Source organism: Trichosurus vulpecula, chromosome 9, assembly GCF_011100635.1.
Source record: "Trichosurus vulpecula isolate mTriVul1 chromosome 9, mTriVul1.pri, whole genome shotgun sequence".
Taxonomy (NCBI): Eukaryota; Metazoa; Chordata; class Mammalia; order Diprotodontia; family Phalangeridae; genus Trichosurus; species Trichosurus vulpecula.
Window position 1 is genome coordinate 175,921,553 of NC_050581.1, and position 20,854 is coordinate 175,942,406.

General features: G+C 44.5%; 1 protein-coding gene across 1 annotated transcript in view; it reads left to right on the forward strand.

Annotated features, from left to right (window-relative positions):
- Positions 1 to 17,152: 17,152 nt before the first annotated feature.
- Positions 17,153 to 20,854, forward strand: part of LRIG1 (leucine rich repeats and immunoglobulin like domains 1) — a 131,808-nt gene continuing 128,106 nt past the window's right edge. Inside the window, exon 1 of the mRNA XM_036738400.1 lies at positions 17,153 to 18,221. Coding sequence (XP_036594295.1) covers positions 18,007 to 18,221 — 215 coding nt within the window. The 5' untranslated portion in view covers positions 17,153 to 18,006. The remainder of the gene's footprint in view (positions 18,222 to 20,854) is intronic.

Here is a 20,854-nt window from a genome sequence, read left to right on the forward strand (position 1 = left end):
TGTTCACTCAAGCAAAACATATTGCCCATTGCCAAAAATCTATACCTCATTCTGCATTCTGCGTTCATCACTTCTCTGTCAGGAGCTGGATATCAGTCCTCTGGAATCATTGCTGGATAAAATTTCTAAGTCCTTCAAAATTGTTTATCTTTACAATGCTGCTGTTATTATAACAATTTTCTTCTCCTGGTTCTACTTGCCTCACTCTACATCAGTTCATATAAGTATCCCAAGCTTCTCTGAAACCATCCCTTTTGTCATTTCTAACAGCACAATGGTAATTCCACTAAATTAATAAACCATAAGTTGTCCAGTCATTCTCCAAATGATGAGCATCCCCTTGGTTTCCAGTCCTTTCTACTACAGAAAAACTGCTATAAATATTTTTAAACATTTAGGACCTTTCTCTTTCCTTTATCTCTTAGGAGATGTAGACTTGGTAGTGCTATCACCAGACCAAAGGGTATGCACAGACTAGTAATTTCTTGGGCTTAGTTCCAAATAGTTTTCTGGAATGACGGGTCCAATTTGCAGCTTCTCTAGGAGTACACCAGTGTTTAGACTACTTCCTAACAATAATAATACAAATAATAATAGCTGACATTTAAAGGAGTGCCTTAAAACACTTTATATCCATGATCTCATTATTCCCAGGTCAAGCCAATATTGGAGTTGAAAGAAGGAAGAAATCCCCATGGAAGTTTCATGAAGAAGGTCAAGCTAGAAGACTAGGTAGGATTTGGGAAGATAAGGAGGAGTTTGGAGTGTTAGATGTCTATGGTGTTGGAACCTCTTAGCACTCCATTTCTCAGGAGTAAGCCATACAAAGAGTGGAAATGTTTCATAGCTAATGAAATCCCTGTTTCCATACTTGAATCAGGAAAAACTTCCAAACCATTAGAACTGTCCAAAAGTGCAACAAGGTTGCTCTGGGAGAGAGTGAGTTCTCCCTCCCTCCCCGCTCCCTTTCTCCTTCCTACCCTCACTCAGTTGGCCTTCAAGTAGGGGCAGGAAGGAGCATTTGTTAATTATGTTGTAGTGGGACTTCTTTGGGAGCATGGATTGGATTAGAAGGTTGCTAAGGGCCTGGCCAACTCTGAATTCTGTGGTTCTGTGATACTTTTTTTCCCAAGAGCCCCTGGAGATTGCCTCATGAAGTGTCCTGGAACATGGCTTGGAAATCACTGGTTAGGTGAATGCACACAGTGTGTGAAATGTGTGAGCTGTGCCAAATCTCTTCCCCTTTTTCCATGGTTAGTCAGTTCTCTTACAAGAGACAGGTTCTGAAGAATAACAATAGCTGCCATTTACCTAAAGCTTTAAGATTTTCCATGTGTTTTCCTTGCAATAATCCTGGGAAGTCATGATTTTGAGTGTTTTCACTTCTGTTTTACCGAAGGAGAAACTGAGATTCAGCTTGTGTGACTTGCCTCTGGTCAGTCACACAGCAAGTAGGTGGAGGAGGTCCCAGATTTGAACCCAGGCCTCTAGACTTTAGGTCCAGTATTCTCACCACCACACCATACTGCCTTTATGTTTTAGAGACTGTTTGATTTCATATGGGTATGATCTTCTTTGCCCTGCCCCGTTTTCTTCTTCTGCACTTCCCTCTCTGCTCTTCATGCCAGCTGGGCAGCCTCTTTCAGGCAAGGGGAAATCCTAAACCTTACCTATTGAACCAGGAGGTATCATTTTTTTCTCTCTACTCCTTGCAATCAAGTTTTTGTTCACCACCCTCACCGTATTTTTCATGAGTATCTCCCCAAACCTTTGTCCATCTTCTGCTTGATAAAAACACCTTCATGTTTTACCTCATCAGTATAGGGAAGACAAAACTCAAACAGGGGTAGATGATCTGCTGACATTTCTTATTATGGCAGGGGTATATCTGCCCAAAGGACAGCCTAATTGTCAATTTCTTCATTCTAATTATTTCATTCTAATGGCTTACTGCATTAGTTTATTATACTGTTAACAGAGGCCATAGAACCCACCTCTTCTGATAGCAGACTGATAATGGATATTCTCTCATGCAATTGTACAAATGAACACTGAGGTTCTTAACATCCCACAAGCTATAAATGAAAACAGATGACAAATAGATACAAGGTGCTCCAAAAGTCCTAGTGTAGTTAAAACTGCACTAGGACTTTTGGGATGCTAAAGCATCTGTCTAAGATATGACAGCTTAAAATAACATTGAGGCTTTCGGGACACTTCTACATTGGCTGATTATTTGAGGGGAGAAAATGTGTATTTTTAGCCTATATTTTCCCAACATGCTCATGCACAGCTTTCAATAATTATGCCAAGTGGCCTTATTTGGGTCCATGGTGTAGTGGGTAGCATGCAGGACTTGGACACAGAAAGATTCGGGTTCAAATCCTGCCTCTGATGTTTCCTAAGCAGGTCATTTCCCTCTCTCTTTAGCCTTCCTTTCCCTGTCTGTAAAGTGGGATAATTCCCCGAGGATCTCTCTCTAATGGTCAAAAAAGAGAATGGCTGGAAAGCACTTTGTAAATGGTCAAGTCCATTTCATCGATGCCCATTTTTATTATTAATATGATCTATAGATTCATGGAGAAGAGAGGGTCACTGTAGAATCCACACACGCATCAGAACCTTCATTCCTAAAGAACTATCAAGCCAGCCCTGGAAATTCCACGGACTGCACTGAATCAAAGCCATTGGGTAATTGATGTCAAGAGGGTCAAATGATAGGGTTAATTTTTTACACTCCCAATGACAGGTTTGTCTTATTTTATGTTTGCAAGAAGTTCACTCCCATGTTTTATCACTTTGTCTCCTGGCCCTGTTTGCTTCCTTGTAATCCAATCCATTGAGCTAGCTTCAAAAAGAAATTGCAGACAACTGAGGATTTGTCTTTCTTTCGGGGGCAGGGGGGAGGAAGGGGGAGGTGAGAGAGGCAGAGTATGCAAAGGCATAAAATTTTCTTGAATTATGTTCCAAAAATCCAAAAGGAGAGCTAGGAATTTCATGGGGGAATGAGGCTCATGAAATACTTTTCATCTTGGGAGGGACCTTTTTAAAGGATATGGCTGGTTTGTGGAAATGACATCAAGTGGCAGAGATGGATATACATATCTATGACATGTGTTATCATCTTAACTGTTATTTTGGAAACAAATACAACTGGTCATAAAATACTCAGATGCTTCTGATTAGGACCTACTGCCCAGCAAAGAAATAGAGAGTTCAAGTCTTGAGACGCTTTAGTAAACCACTGCTTCTAGGCAACATATGTTTCGAATGCTACTCGAGTTAGGGTTAATAACGCCGACCACATGCTTTCCTTTATTTTAGAAATTATTTTATTAAGGGCTTATGAAAATATGAAAAAGGAAAAAACCCACACATGCATATAAAAAGCACACGGAGGACACAGGGTAGATCTTGTCCACATGGCATCGATGGAAACAGCATCTCCATGTGTGGAGGGTGTGTGGTAGATACATAGTGAGGTGGCAGAAAAATCCATAGAACTGCCTTCATCTGTCCCTTTTGGAAAATCGGTGCTTACGTGTCGAGGCAAATGCTAATGTGGTCTGTGTCAGCTTTGAAAAGCCTGCCTGGAGCTAGGAAGCAGTGCTTGTCTCAAATCCTGTCTCAGGTACTTAGGAGGAGTGTAAGCCTGGACAGGCCCCTCTGAGCCTCAGTTTCCCTATCTGTCCTATGGGGAGGATAATCACAACCTCACGGAGTTCTGTGAAGGGCAAATGAGATGATGCATGGCACTGCGTAAACTCTGTAAAAATTCTTTGTAAATTTAAAGCGTCATTATTGCAATTAGTTGATTAACCACAGAAGAAATTAGGGAAATACTAAAGGGGGAAAGAAGTGACTTGGGTTTCTTTTTACTGTATCCTAAAGAAAGAGGTCACCAGAGTCAATTTATGATTATTTCCAGTGAACTACAAGTTCAGATGGAATCGGTCGTGTGATACCAAGTCTAAAAACAGTCACATACCTTATGCTACATTAAGATACACAATGCGGCTAGGTGGTACAGTGGATAGAATGCTGGTCCTGGATTCAGAAATACTTGAGTTCAAATGTGGTCTCAGACACTCACTAGCTGTGTGACTCTGGGCAAGTCACTTAACCTGTTTGCCTCAGTTTCCTCAACTGTCAAATGGGGATAGCAACAGCATCTATCATATCATGCAGAGTTATAAAGCACAGTGCCTGGCACATAGTAAGCACCCTTCTTCCCTTTCCCTTCCCTTCCTTAGTGTCCAGGATTATGGACTCTATTCTGCTCTGGTCAGGTCACATTTGGAGCAGCCTACGTAGCATAGCATAGCATAGCATAGCATAGCATAGCATAGCATAGCATAGCATAGCGTTCTCCATTTGGAATTAGAAGGACCTGAGTTTGAATCCTGCCTCAGACACTTAATAGCTGTGTGACCCTGAGTGAATTATTTAAGCTTTCTGGCCTCAGTTTCCTCTTTTCTAAAATGGGGGGAGGGTCAGACTCGATGACCTAAGGCTCCTGCCAGATAAATCTAAATCCATAATTCTATGGGTGTTGTGTTCAGTTCTGAGCACAACACTTTAGGAAAGACATGACAAGTTGGAGTGAATACAGAGGAGGGCAATCCTTCCCAGAATAGCAAGGTTTTGTTTTTTGGGCTTTCGCCAGGGGAATGTACATTTCGAGTTACTTTGCTAGTGGTGGGGATGAATCTATACTCTTTCCCTATATCTGGTCCTCACTTTTTAAGTGGCAAGATGTTACCATGGAATCAGAAAGGCAGGCTGCTGCCCAGAAGGAGAGTGAAACTAATTATTAGGTTCAGGTTGCAATATTTATCTCTTTAGTCCTGTAGTCTCATCAGTTAACTTAAAGAGACTTCTTGGTGCTTTGGCCATGAAACTATAGTTTCTTCAGATTGAAAATTCATAGATTTATTGTGAACATGAAAAATGTGTGTGGGGTGGGGCTGGGGGATTCCTTTAGTAGATTTTCTCCTTGTAGAGAATTTACTTAAAGTTCAAGTTTAAAACAAACAAAAACAAAGACAAGTGCCTAGATTCTATTTTCAATTTAACCATTCAACAGAGAGTTATTAAACACTGTGGCACTGTGACTACAAAGAGAAAAACTGAAACAATTCCTGCCCTTGTGGAGCTTACATTGTATCAGGGGGAGGGGCAGTAGATGGGAGGAAACAGAACATGTACCCATATTTGTTGTGGTTGTTGTTATTGTTCAGTTGTGTCCAATACTCTGTGACGCCATTTGGGGTTTTCTTGGCAGACATACACCATTTCCTTCTCCAGCTCATTTTACAGATGAGGAACTAAGGTAAACAGGGTTAAGTGACTTACCTAGGGTCACACAGCTAGTGTCCATGCTCACATTTGAACTCAGGTCTTCCTGACTCCAGGCCTGGCACTCTATCCACTGAGTCACTTAGAAGTTGAGACAAAATATATGAAAAGCAATTGTGAAGTAATCCCCCTGAGGTTAGATTGAGAAAAAAAACAATTGTGGGTATTAGGGATGGACTAGGATGGTGGGGGGGGCGGGCACATCCAATCTGACTCTTAAGGAGCTAGCGGATTCTAAGAGGTGGAGGTGAGTGGGAAGAATGTGGCTGGCTAAGCTTAGCAAAAAGCATGGAGGCAGAAGACGGAGAGCTGTCCGTGGCGACTATCCAATATGGACACAACATAAGAGTATAAGGGAGAATAATGAAAAGGGGACTTTAACTTTTACCGAGGGAAATAGACCAAGATGTTTTTATTCCTGGTTAATGACTCATTTACACAAGGCAGAATTCTGAGTTCTGTGGATTTGGAGTAAAGGAGCTTGGGTTTGGATTCAAATTCTCCTCCTTGTTCTCTGGGTCTTCTTGGGCAAGCTCTCTGGATCTCACCTTCGTCAGTGGTAAAATGATGGAGATAAGTGATGGATCATGTCCAGGAATCCTTCCCACTCTCCTCTTTTATGAAGAAAAGGCTCAGTATTTCAGATGATCTTTGGCCATTAAACTAGCCAAGCTTCCATTGTGTTCTCACTAATCAATATCGGCAGATTCCTGGAATGAAAACGAAGATTTCTTTTTCCAGTGAGGAAAATGGAGAATGGGGGCCAGAACACCTAATGCTGTTTCTTTATTCCCCCCACCCCATGCCCTCATTAAAAAAATCTTGGCTCAGCTGCTTCCCTCTGCCATGCCAATCTTTATGACAAGATTGTTAGGAGGAGCTAATGAGTACACACCATTTTATTTTTCTTGATTGAAGACCCAATGCAAACACAAAGTAGGACGATCCTCAGAACATAAGTCTTAAGGGGATGGATGTGTAGGCAATTATTAGGCATTAGAGAAGACCAAGAAAACTCAACTTTTGGGCATCATCCATGTGTGCTAAAGGCTGAACTCTCAATCAATTAGCATTTATTAAGCACCTGCCATGTGCCAGGATGGAACTGATTAATTCAAAGATCTGTTTAGCTGTTTATCCCCTGCCTCCCTCCCCTTTTCAGCTTCCTTCTGTGTGTTGTCTTCTTTTATTAGATTGTAATCTCCTAGAGGGCCGCCATTGTCTTTCTTTTTGAATTTGTCTCAGTGCCTAGCACATAGTAGGTACTTAATAAATGTTTATTGACTATTGACTAAATGTCCCTACAGACCAAGCATAGATAACAAATTTTCAAAGAATTCAAATACAATAAAATGGAAGCAACATTTAAAAAATATGTTGTCCCAAAAGTTGTTGGGCACTTTCAAACCATAAAAACTATAGCTTGAAACTACCCTGTGATTAAGCTATAGTTTTTATAGCTTAAAGCTGCCCAACAACTTTTGGGGAACCCTACATATCAAACACAGTTTAATCAGTGTAAAGAGTTACAGAATATAGAGGAAAGAGAGCTGGATCTAAAAGAAAAAGATGTGGGTTAAAATCCTATAGTATCCCACTTACATCTTGTGTGACCTTTGACAAGGCTCTCTGGGCCTCAGTTTCTCTATTTATAAGATAAAAGAGTTGAACTAAAATTCCTTCCAGTTTTAAATCTATGATTCTAAGATTCCGAAAACATTTCAGAAAAGTGTGTGATCTATACGGAACGATCAATAAGTATTTATTAAGTAATACACCAGACACTGTGCCAGGGCACTGGGGGATTCAAACTAGGGAAGAATACAACAATTTTTATTCTCCAGGAGCACACACATGTATGTGTATGTATATGTGTATGCATGTATAATGCATGTACATGTATCATATGGCATATATATAAATGTATATGTATGTAATATATGTAATAAATACAATAGAATGGAATAAAAACAAATAAATACAAAGTAGTTAAATACAAGGTGATTAGGGATGAAGGTCACTAGCAGTTGGGGGACAGGGGATCAGGAATGGCTTTGTGTAGAAGATGATGTTTGAGTTCCATTTTAAAGGAAGAGAAGGATTCCATGAAGTAGATGGAGACATATTCCAAGGATGAGCGATGGCTGGTTCAAAGTCAGGGAGGTGGGGGATGAAGAGCTGTGTGGGAGGTCTGACTAGATTGCAGAGTGAAAGAAGGAAAGTCATGAACGGTGAAGCCAGAAATATAGGCTGGCTTTAATCCAAATAACTGGTTCAGTCAAATTGGACTCTCCATGACCCCACTGTGTGTATTTTCTTGGCAAAGACGCTGGAGAGGTTTGCCATTTCCTTCTCCAGCTCATTTTACAGATGAGGAAACTGAGGCAAAGAGGGTGAAGTGACTTGACCAAGTTCACGCAGCTCGTAAGTGTCTGAGGGCAGATTTGAACTCAGGAAGAGGAGTCTTCCTGACTCCAGGCCCAGCACTTTATCTATTGTGCCACCTAGCTAAACAGAGGAATTTATATTTGATCCTAGGTACATTAGTGAACCATTGGAGATGATTGAGTAGGGGAGTGGTGTGGACAGATCTGAGCTTAAGGAAAATCACTTTGACAGCTGTGTGTGACTAGATTGGGGAGAGTCTTGAGGCAGGGAGGCCAATTAGGAGGCTTTTGAGATAGTCTAGGCATGAAGTAACGAGCACCTGTCCTTAGGTGGCAGCTGTTTTGAGATTCAAGGGATGCTGAGGAGGAAGAAATAGTAACGCAGTGATTTATTGAATAGAAGAGATGAAGGAGAGTGAGGTGTGAGGAACGCTAATGTTATCCTGGGAGAAAGGTGTCGCAAAAGAAATGGGCAAATTTGGAAGATGGCAGCGGTGGGGGCGGGGAGGGGGGGAAGATAGTGATCTCTGTTTTAGACACGTTGAGTTGGAGATGTCCTTGGGAACGCAATTTGAAATACCTAATAGCCACTCAGTTACACAGGACTGAAGGTCGAGGGTTAGATAGAGCTGGGAGGCATCTGCATCACTAGTCAGCCAAAAATGTACCAAGCACCATGCCAGGCCATGGGGATGCAAAGAAAGGCAAAAGACAGTTCTTGCCCTCAAGGATCTCATAGTCTAATAAGGGAGACAATACGCAAACACTGATGTACAAACACAGATAAATATGTATAGAAAATAGATAGAAATATATGCATGAACACATACCTACATACACATATATGTGGCAAATTGGAGCACTAGATTTAAGGGGATCAGGAAAGGCTTCCTGTAGGAGGCACAATTTTAGCTGGGACTTGAAGGAAGCCAGGGAAGCCAAGGGGGAGAGATGAGGAGGAAGAGACTTCCAGATGTAGGAGATAGCCAGTATGAATGGAATTGGGAAATAGAGGGGGAGGCTGATGTCTCTAGAATGCAGAGCCTGTGATGGGGAGAAAGCACGTGGGGAGAAAGATATCAGAAGCCTAGAAAGGTAAGAGGAGCCCAAGGCTACAAAGGGTTTTGAATGCCAGACTTAAGAGTATGTATTTGACCCTGGAGGTAATAGGGAGCCACTGGAGTCTATCAAATAGGTTAGAGATGAATATTAAGCCCAAGGGAGCTGATGAGGTCACCAAGAGAGATTCCATAGAGGGAAGAGGGTCCAAGACAGAGCCTTCGGAAATGACCACAGTTAGGGACATTCTGATCTCATGAAGGCCCGTTGTCAACCACAGAACATTAGATAAATGGCCATTTATATGTGACTAGCGCTATTATTGTTAAGAAGAAGAATAAGCAGTTAAACATGTGTAGTACGTTAAAGCTTACCAAACGCTTCACGTGTATTGTCTCTTTGGATCTGCCCAGCCAGGCCCCAATTCCTTGAGGTTGGTATCGTATTGTGATGCTTGTTTTACAGACGAGGAAATGGAAATTTACAGAGGAAAACTTAGATATGATCACCTAGCTAGGAAGTATTGGGTCCTATACATTCCTGACCCCAAGCCCGACAGCCTTTCCACATTGCTTCTTCTAGGACATTCCAGGCCGAGGTCTCCCACTGCATCCAGGGCCATCTCCAGTCATCCTGATCTATATCTTGACACTGGACTTAGATGGCTCCAGAGGAGAAGGTGAGGCTGGTGACTTTGCATAGCCCTGCCTCACTCAAATCCAATTCACTTGCGCATGATGGCATCCCCTCCCTGATGTCATGGTCCTCTTTGAGAATGAACACACTAACAACAACAACCCTAGAAATTAATAAATAAATAAACCCCCTCATCAGAAGAAAGGGAACAAAGAGCATCCGATTTGATCTTCACACCAACCCTAGAAGGTCAGTGCTGTTAATATCCCTATTTTAAAGTTCAGGAAACTGAGGTGGACAGAACGTAAGTGACTTATCCAGCATCACGTAGTTACTGAATGTCTGAGGCTGTACTCGAACTCAGGTCTTCCTTACTCCAGGCCTGGTACTCTTTCCACTTTGATGTTGAGGTACCTTATCAGGTTGTTCACTTACCATTTTGATTCCCTTTTAAAAAGAAAGGCCAATGGGGCAGAGGGAAAAAGTTCTGGTTATTTGGGCTTTCAAGCTGTCATTTGTTCATTCCTTCATTTTTCCTAAATCGTGATTTTTTTATGGTTGATTGGGTTTTGGATACCTGGGAGTTCATTGTGATGCGGTCAGAATGGTTAGCTGCTGCAACTATCTCATTCAAAAGACACCCTTGGGTCCCTCCTGATGGGGAATTAGATTTTCTTCTATGGGCTGGAAGGTGGACCTCAAGCAGAAAAGAACAGACTGATTCAATGCAAATCAATTCCATTTCCTTCAAAGACTAGGTCCTGATTAATGGGAAGAAAAAAATCCCCTGAAGTAGTCACGTGTATTTTAATTCACACTTCATATTTTCACCAGCCAGGCAACAATTGTCGTATTTTACATAATCATAACTTTGAATAGTGTGAATTTGAAGATTTGAGATCACTTTTGTGGCGCTGATCAGGACCTAGCTGTACCTTCAGCTAATGACACTCCAGCTACAGACTTAGCCGAGATAACTCGAAACCAATTAGAATTGTTAAAACATTGTTTAGGAGAGGAGAGGCTGTAAGGAGCCCAGTAATCCAACTGTGCTGATCCAGGCAGAGCTTTTCTCCTGAGTGGCCCAAAGAATTCGAGGTTCAGATGCTTAAGCCTGGCCTGTAGACCCCTAAACCCTATCATTTCCAAGCCTTTGGTTCTTTGGGTGCTGCCATTTGGACTCAATTACAGGTCATTTCCCTCTGTGCAGCAACATGACTGTTCTCTCAGCACACACTCGAATCAATTCGAAGGAGGCCGTTAGTGGGTGGGCAAAGTTCCACAGATGGTATGAAGGGTAGACGTGACTTCATGGCTATACCATAGACTGGGGAGCTGCCAAAGCCTCACTCCTCTCCCCCCTCCCCCCTCCTCCAGTGTTATGGGAGAGATCTCAGCTTTTCAATAGCACACCCTGCCTTACCATAACACGACCACAGGAGTCACTTAAACTTAAGTATTTGGGCACGTCCTCAAGTTTGGGATTTCTGCTGCAGATTTGGGTTCTTTGACTTCTGGGTGCCTAGAATTTTGGTTGAAAAGCATGAAACAAAAGACCTGCATTTCTGGTTCTAGAAATCGAGTCAATTTAATCCAACAAGTAGGAGGAACTGGGTTCAAATTCTGACTCTGCTACTCCTCCCTGCGTGACCTTGGTAAATACGCTTTTCTGTTCTGGGCCTCAGTTTCCTTATTTGCAAAAAAGGAGACTGGATTAGATGACCTCTGAGATTCTTCCAGCTCTACACTTATGATCCTATGATTTTATGAGCAAATGTATTAAGCATTATGGGCAAGGCATTGATAATGGTCTCTGGGGATAATGACAGTACCTGCTGTCGAGAACCTCGCAATTCAGTGGGAGACAGGGCATGGATATATTGGCAAAGTGATAAGTATGATGCCAGGCGGAAACTGGCAAAGGCAAAGGAGATAGAAGTTCATAGTCAGTCAACAAGCATTTATTAAGCACCCTACTATGTGACAGTTAAGTGCTAGGAATACAAAGAAGGGCAAAAACCAATCCTACCCCTGGAGGAACACACTGTCTAATGAGGGAGACACATGTGAACAACTATGTACAAATATTACATATGTTTGTGTGTATCTTCAATCTGCATCTATCTTCTATTATATATGTATATGTGTATATGTACATGAGTAGATAGATAGATAACCAATTGAGAGAAAGAGCTGGCATTGATGGGGATGGGAGGTCAGGTTTCTTATAGAAGGTAAAATTTAGCCAATTCATGAAGGAATCCAGGGAACCTATGAGGTGGAGATGAAGAGGGAGAATTCCAGGCACTGATAGACAGCATTTTGGATGGGAATTGAGTTCAAGTGGTCTGAGAAATTCTCAATCCTGAAACTGCAAAGACACAAACAATTCTGATAAGGAGGAAACAGGAGTGTCAGAGTAGATCGGTGTGGACATGCAACTCGTCAGCTGACTTAGATTTTTAAAAGACACATGAGGAAAGAGACTTCACGGGGGTAGAGAGGAGCTGGTCATCAGAAATCAGGAAATAACTGTGTAAAAGACAAAAGGCATCAGCGAAATGTTTCTAAAAAGCCAATTCCTTAAAAAAGACAGCAGGAGAGGGAAGTAAGAGTAGGTAACAGAGAGTGAACACAGACAGAAGGCTCTGTCCTGTAAGAATTGTAAATGGAGAATAACAGCTCAAAATGAGCCAGCATTGGCTGAGAATAATTTTAAAAATTTCTTTTTAAAGCTATACTGATAAAAAAGAGGAGAAATTAAGGAGGAGGAGACCACTATTCTTGTGAATGGCACAAGGGCCAACAAAATGATAGAAACAAGGTTAAATATTCAACCACAACTTTGTTTCTGCCTCTTTTGCCAAATGGAATGATCTTTGGATAGGAAAGGACAGAGTAAAAATGGTTAATAGAGAGTAGAAACAGAAGATAAATAGGAAATAAAAAGAGAACACTGAACCAGGCTTGATGATTCAAGTAACCAGTCCTAGATGAAACACATCCAAGGGCTTTGAAAAAATGGACATATGCGATGGCTGAGCCATGGTCAGCGGTCTCTAAGAGGTCATGGAGAATGGGAGAAAGGGCTTACACAATTGGAAAAGGACAAATGTCCTTATTACTATTATTATTATTTTTAAGAAAAGTGTGGAACCTGAAAACTGCAAGGCAATGACCTCAACTTGAATTTCTGGCCTAAGTCTAGAACCAATTATTAAAGGGATAATTTGTGAATAGCTAGAAAAGAAAGCAGTAATCACAAAATGCCAGCGTGTCTTCAACAAGGAGATAGTAGACTATTAGACTAATCTCATTTTTGTTCTCTTTCTTTTTTTGATAAAGTTATTAAACAGATAGAGGGGCTAGCCTTGGCGTTAGAAAACCTTGCTCAAATTCAGCTGCACATCTACTGTGTGGTCATGGACAAGTTACATTACCCAGCAGCGGCAACAGGTAACTCTCTAAGACTATAACATAAATGAGTTGCTGACCTGTGTCAGTGTCCACACAAAGACGCTCCTGACACTGATTAAATTATGGGGTCAACCCCTCCCCCCTCAAAGGTAGAGCAGGAAAGTGCTGTAGAAACAAAACCTAGATTCAGGAAAGCATCTGACAAAGTCTCTCACACTGTCCTCAAACTCTCTTAAGGTCACTCATGCCTGGACCCTCTCTGGAATTCTCACCCGGCACATCTCCTTTTCTGGTTCCTCTTTATGTACTGTGTTTTCCCCTTTAGAATGTAAGCTCCTCAAGGTCAGGGCTGTCCTGCTTGCATGTATGTGTATCCCCAACACTTACCAGTATCTGGCATACTGTTATTGTTTAGTCATTTCAACTCTTTGTGACTCCATTCAGGGTTTTCTTGGCAAAGATACTAGAATGGTTTGCCATTTCCCTCTCCAGCTCATTTTACAGATAAGGCAACTGAGGGAGAGAGGGTAAAGTGACTTGCCCAAGGCCAACCAGCTAATAATGTCTGAGACCAGATTTGAACTCAGGAAGATGAATCTTCCTGACTTCAGATTGGGCACTTTAACCACTATACCAACTAGCTGCCCTACTTCTGGTATGTAGTAAATACTTAATATTTTTTTCTCTCTCTCTTTCCTTCTCTTTTACTTCCCTATCTACTTGCCTATCTATCCGTCTGTCTATCTATCTGTCCGTCTGTCTGTCCATCTGTCCATCTATCCGTCTGTCTATCTATCTGTCCGTCTGTCTGTCCATCTGTCCATCTGCCCGTCTGTCTGTCAGTTTGTCTGTCTATTCATTTATCCTGGTGTGTAAGATGGAGAGATGTGAGCTAAGCAATAGTTAGGTGTGGTTGGGAGTAGTTGAACCAGTGGCCCCTAAGAGAAGTCATTAAAGCCTTGATATCAGCCTGGAGGAAGGGCTCTAGCAGAATGTCCCTGGAATCTTTCCTTGACTTCTTGCTTATCAATGCCTTAGTGGAAGGCATAGATAGCCTGCTTATCAAATGTTCATGTGACACAGGACTGGGAGGGATTGCTCGGTGGACGAGAAAATCAGGCCCAAGCAAGATTTCGAAAGGCCAAATTGAATGAAATGAATGAATGAAATGTAATCGAGATAAACTCCTGCATTGGTGAATTTAAAAGAAAAATCAACTTTGAAAGACAAGATGGGAGAGGTGTGACTTAGCAGCAGCTCATTTAATAGGCCACAAACTCATTAGGAGCCAGCAGTAAAATCCAGCAGTTAAGGAGGAAACGTGATCTTTTGAAGACTTTGCAGAGGCTCAGGTGTCCAGAACAGGGGACGTGTGGGTGCTGCTGAGCTCTCTCTGCTCTGATCAGACCACAACCGGAATATTGTGAGCAGGTCTGGGTGCCGAATTTTAGGAAGGACATTGATAAGGATCAAATGAGATAATATATGGAAAGCTCTTGGCAGCTTTAAGGCTCAAGGGATACAGAAATGCCAGCTATTAACTTTTAAAAGTAAGATTGAGAGGGTTGGGGGAAAGCAACCAGGAGAGATATCAATAGAATCATAGGTTTAGAGCAAGAAGGTGACCTTAAACATCCTCTAGTCCAACCTCCTTATTTCATAGAGGAGAAGCCAAGGATTAGGGAGGGAAGAGGATCATAGATCTATACCCCATTTTGCAGAGGAAGAAACTGAGGCCCAAGGGCATTAAGCGACTTGTTCAAGGTCACCCAGGTATTAAATGCCAGAGGTGAGATCTGAAGCCTTCTCTTCTTCCTCCACCATTTTTTCCCCCACTCTACCATACTGGTAAAAGGTCATGCCAATACGAGGAATTGTTTAAAGAACTGGGGACATTAATCGTGCAGAAGAGAAGAGTTAGAGGGGCCTTGTCATATATGACAACTCTATATATGTCCTGTTTGGTCCCAAAGAATAAGGAGCAGTGAACAGAAGCTGCAAGAGAGGCAAATTTAGGTTTGGCCTAAGGAAAAACATTCTCACTCTTGTAGCTATCTAAAGGGTTAGGATAAGCCGAACAGAGGGAGTGGTGGTGGATTCTGCTTTGTCGGAGTCTGGCAAGTGAAGGTGGGATGGCCCCTTGTTGGGTATGTGGGGAGGAGATCCCTGTTCAAGTAGGGAACGCTTACAGGGTGGATGGAGATTCTGTAATGTGTTTATCTGTATCTAGTTATTTACATGGTGTTTCTTCCCAGTAGAAAACTGAGCTCCTCAAGGGCAGAGACTGGCCTTTGTATGCTCAAACCTTAGCACAGTTCTTGGCACATACAGTGGCTGGGCCTGGAGTCAGGAAAACCCCAGTCCAAATCTGGCCTCAGATACTTAACACTTTGAGACCCTGGGCAAGTCACTTAGCCTCTGTTTGACATTTTTCATGCCCATAACAATAGCACCTACCTCTCAGGGTTTTTGGATGACTTTGCATAGCCCTGCCTCACTTAAATCCAATGAACTTGAAAGTCAAGACATCACCCTCCTGATGTCACTGGTCCTCTACTTGAAAGAAGGAGTAACAACTGTGAGGATCATATAGCACATAGTGAGTGCTTTTTAAATGTTAGCTATTGTTTATTATTATTATACATGCTAATTGACTGACTGCAAAGTATAGTGCTGGGGGTGCAAGAACAAAAACAAGCAGTCCCTTGGGGGTGTTTCTATATGTATTCCATTAAATAAAAAACAATTTCAAGAACCAGTGATGGTATCACAGACAGAAATGCTTTTGCTTTGTGTGTGTGTGTGTGTGTGTGTGTGTGTGTGTGTGTGCGTGTGTGTGTGTGTCAGACACATGAGAGACAAACCTATGATAGTGGAGAATTCCATGTATTTTCTCTGTTCCCTTAAAGCAGACTCCGGGGGTAAAGCTAAAAATTAAGCACAGAAGGACTGCTTTTTTGTTTTTACTTCCAGCAGAGCTGAGCTTCTTCTCTCACTAAGATTTAATCTGCAGAAACAAATATTTTTCAACAGACACAACCTGCTTATTTTCCATATTTATATGTAAACAGCAAATTATGACAAGGTGTGTGCAGTTAGCTAGAAATGCGCATCCTCGGGGGATGGATGGGAGACACTAGATAAAGCCAAATATCTGGAGGAGATGATACATACACATTACTGAGTTAGGGCCTTAACAAAGTGTGTGTGTTTTTTAATTTGCTATTGTAGCACATGGCTACTTCATCCGGACTTGTTAGAAACCTCCTCCAAGAAACTGAGCTTTCTTCTTGGACATCTTCTCTATTACAACCACCATTATCTAGTCTTCTCAAAAGTTGGTGGAAAACAACTGGATTTTTTTAACACCCTCCCCCTTTTTTTAACTAGGGCTCGCAAAAATATCCTACAGCTAAGACTTACAAGGAGGAGGGGGGTAACCACGGTCTAGACTTGGTTTCTGCAGCACACGCTGATTATGCAAATTCAGTCCCCTTGTAAATCATGGAAATATGATTGGGTTTCTAACGCCTAGAAAGTTGGAAACAAAGCCAGCCTGTGGGACCATGCACAATTTATGTGGCGCTTCACCCCCCGCCCCAGGCACAACAAAGAAACAAACGGAACCGGACCCGACGCCCTAACCAAGGCAAAGGGGCCATAAACACGTGGCCTCGACACCCCCCCCCCCCCCCGACCCAGGGTGGGCACCTGGAAGGTGGGGAGGGGGTAGGTTCATTGCATATTTCGGGAGCTGCTACTCTGGGAAGGAGGAAGAGGCGAAGGTCGGGGGCCCTCCACAGACTGCATCCAGCCGCGAGAGTTTTGCATACTTTCCCAACTTTGCAGGTATCCCGGACCTGGAGGAGGACTCTAGGAGCGACTCCCCCGGGCCCCAATCCTCCGCCCTATATCTCGGGGCTGAGACTGCGATTCTCCTTTAAGAAGCAGGGGGTGGGGAAGGGGGAGAGTCCCTCCCCATTCCCCAGCCTTTCACACCTTGGGTGGGAAAAGAGAGTGGGGGCTCCGAGCCCCAGGGCGGGGAAGGGAGGGGGTGGGGCCCGGGAAGGGCGGGGCGGGATCGGCACCCTTGCCCGGGCCAATCGGACGACCCTGGGACGCGGCAGCCCCAGGACCCTCTGCCCCGGGCCAATGGGGAGCGCGCTGGGGGGCGGAGCCGGGGCAAGTTGCAATGTATCCAACGTGGGCCCGGCCCGGGCGCGCGGCGGCGTTTGCGGCGGGGAGTGGGCGGGGCTGCGGTGACCTGGGAGAGTTGGGAGAGCGATTGTTTGGGCGCGCGGGGCTCGCGCAGCGGGGCAGGAGCTGAGCGGTGCAGGGAGCTGAGCGGTGCAGAGCCGTGCAGAAGCGAGCGAAGCAGGGCAGAGTCGTGCAAGGAGCGGAGCTGAGCGGTGCAGAGCCGTGCAGGGAGCTCAGCCGCGCACAGTTGAGGCGAGCGGTGAGCGTTGCAAAGTCGAACCGTGCCCCGAGCGGAGCTGAGCAGTGCAGAGCCCGGCCCGGGGCCGAGCTGAGCGGTGCACCGAGCAGATCGGAGCCGAGTTGAGGCGCGCAGAGCGGAGCAGAGCCCGGGGCTCTGCTGCTAAGAGAAGCGAGGCGTGCGTGCCAGACGGCGTGGCCGGAGCCGAGGGCTTGCGCGCTGAGCGAGACGATGCCCGTGGCAGCTGGGTAGCTGCGGGACTGAGCCACTTGTGCGGGGGCCCGGCCGGCCGCAGGAAGAGGTCGAGGACCGGCGCTCGCCCACCACCGTTTGCTGCAGCTCCTACTGGGAACGACCCTGCCTGGATGGGTGGGGACCCCTTCCTTGCCCGGGGCAGTGGGCTAGTCGAGCGGCGGGGCCACTGAAGCAGCCTCGGGAGGAAGAAGCAGCGGAGGAAAAGGAGGAGGAGGGTGCGGATCCCGCCCCCGCTTCCAGCCTCGCTTGCTAGCTCGGACTCCCGGCACTCCGGCCCGGCCACAGAACTTGCGTCAGGAGGCGATGCTGGGCGCCTAGCGCCGAAGGACCGAGCCGCGGACTCCCCAGCCTCCCTTCGGTTCACCCCAGACCTGTGCCTGCGCTTCCCCGCGAGTCCCCCGAAGTTCCCACCGGCCGCCCTCACCCCGCCGGGCCGGACCGGACCGCGCCGAAGCCAAGATGGCGGGGCGCAGTTGGGGAGGCCCCGGGGCCCCGCGGTGGCCGCTCCCCCGCCTGCTACTGGCCCTCGTCTTGCGGCTGCTGCTGGCCGCGGCCGCCCCGGGGCCCGATGCGCCCTGCCCCTCCAATTGCACTTGCACCGGGGCCCTGCTGGACTGCAGCGGGCTGGGGCTGGCCGCGCTGCCTGAGGAGCTCCCTGCCTGGACCGTCACATTGTAAGTGCCCCCTCTCCCTCGCCGCGGTCGTGAGGGTGGGGCCCACGGGGGTGCAAATCTTCGTGCATGCAAGCATGAGTGCGTGCGTGTGTCTGTTAGCCTGTCTGCAGCTCCTGTAACCCGACCTTGATTGTGCCGCGAGTGGGTAATGAATCAGGGTCACCCTACTCTTCCCCGCCCCACTCCATTTTTACATTATTTATTAGAGCGTGTCTGCGTCTCTCTCAGGATTAGTGGAAGTGGGCGCCTTGATTGGGGGCTGGGGGCTGCATGCCCCGGGGACAGTGAGCCCCCGCCCCAGCCATTCCCTTAGTGATGATGGGATGATGCCTCCTTAGGGCCCTCCACCATAAGGTGGGTCTCCCCCTTTCATTGTCCTGCTGGTTAGTTTCATGCTCTGCCCTGGACAGCTGTGACTCTGCTAATTTAAGTCTGTTGTCCCGCAAAGAAAGTTGTCTCTGCTCCTTTCTGGATGGTACCCTCACGCCACGGGGAGCTCATAGATAGACTGCTGGCTGATTCGTGACCCCTGTTAATGATCTCCCTCAAGACCGATTGAAACTTAAGGGGGTATAGCTGTAAAATGAAAAAAAAAATCCATATGAATGGGAGCAAAGGCTTGCTTTAGCTTTACGAAAAAAATCTTCCATCTTCTGGAGTTGAATGCTGATGCCCTAATCACCAGTACTTGGCATTTCTATAGTTACCTCTATTCTCTGAATGATTCAGCCCTTGGGTAAACTGGTGCTATTAGCTGCCCTTTGCTGCATAACCGTAACTTGCCATCTACCCATTCTTCTTTGGAATGGTTTGAAATTTTTTCTTGAATATAAAAAGAAGTGGTAATAGGATTTCCCATCCATTCAGAATTCATTTATTGAGCAGCTTCTGGCTGAGGGAAAGAGCTCGGTGCCAGGAACTGAAAAACAAAACAAAAAACTGATTTTTTTAAAAATGGAAGTAGAGTTTTAACACCTGTAGATCGATCTGAGAAAAAGTCATGGTGTCTTGCCTTTTATTGTTATGGTGGGGAATAAAAAGTGTGTCTCTAGAGGTAACCTGAAATGGTGGAACACCCAGTTAAGTCTGGAGAAGTTAGATTCAGTCTGTGGAGTACTTTCCTGGTATTCCCACTAGTACTTGAACTACTGACTCACTGAATTCTGCCGAGGAGGTGATTATGTAAATTTTCTCATGTGTATGTGTGTGCATACACACATACATATACAAATATACGTATACATATGTATATACACACATATACATATACAAATGATAGCTAAAATTTAAGAGTTTATAAAAACCCTGTGAGGTGTATAGGGCAAATCTTAATCCCGTTTCACAGAAGAGGAAACTGAAGCACAGAAGTTAATGCCCAACTATTAAGTGCTAGAATCAGGACTTAAATCCAGGTCCTTCTTGTAGTCTTGTAAAAAATAATATGTTTTAAAGAGATAGGGAGTGCAGGGGAATAGTTAAAAGCTTACAAAAGCTGAACTTAACTAAATAGGTCTTCCCCAGTCCTGCAGAAATGACCAGTTTAGTGAATTCCACCCCCCCCCCCTTTGGTTCTTGATCCACTACCTTTTTACTGCATGCCAAACTGACTCTCAAATTGGGTTTGTGTTTAAGGTAAAATAAAATGCACCTTTATTTCTTCCAAACACATGTCCATGTCTAGGTCATCTCAATAAAAAGTATTGAATATCTTTTGTTGTTTATTGGGTCTTATTTTCAACACACAGGTAGTAAGTGGTCAGTTAGGCTTCTGGAACAGGCAGGCATCCATCCGTCCAACAAATGACTTGAATCCTTGGTTTAGTTTTCTGTCTTTGGCCAGATGCTGGCCAGCCCAACAAACATATTAGGTGCTGAGGACTCAAGCACCTGCTTCTCCTAATGGGGGGGGGAGGGGAGAAGGCGGGGCCAGAGAATCCCCCCCCCCCAAAGGAAAGATAAATCATAATTAAGGGCATTGGAGGTCAAAGAGCAAGGGATCACTTAATGGCCTGAGAGCTGAAAGGGACAGATCTGGAAACTGAGGTCAGGAGACAAGTGACACAGGTAACAACTAAAGCCAGGATCTGAAGTCAGGTCCAAATATTGTCCCCTACCTGGGAGAACAGGGCATGCCATAGTTGTTAGGTTTTTAAAAATAATTTTTAAAATATGGAACAAAGAGTTAGCAGAGTTGATAGTAATTTACTTAGTTTGACACCTGGTATAGTGCAAAATACTTGTTTGATCTTGAGTTAGGAGGACATCGGCTTTAAAAAAATTCATGTGATCACAAGACTTAATATGGTCACGTCTTGTCTATTTAATTTTGGAATAAACCACAATTACGTCCAGGGTGTCATTCATGACACAAATACCTGTTAACATCTCAGTTTTCAGTGCCTGGTAGTGTGGGGTAAGGATAGAGGATTGGCCATGAGTCCCATCTGTGATAGTAACTGGCTATGACCGGTCTCGGTCACTCAGTAATGCCCCAGGCTTAGCTATAAATTTCTGAGCATTTGCTGACCTTCCTCATTGAGGAGTCCTCAACCTTAGCTAGCTACAGGCAGTGTGGCCACACACATTCTGGACTTGAGAGTCTGGAATAAAAGGTCTGGATTCAAATTACACCG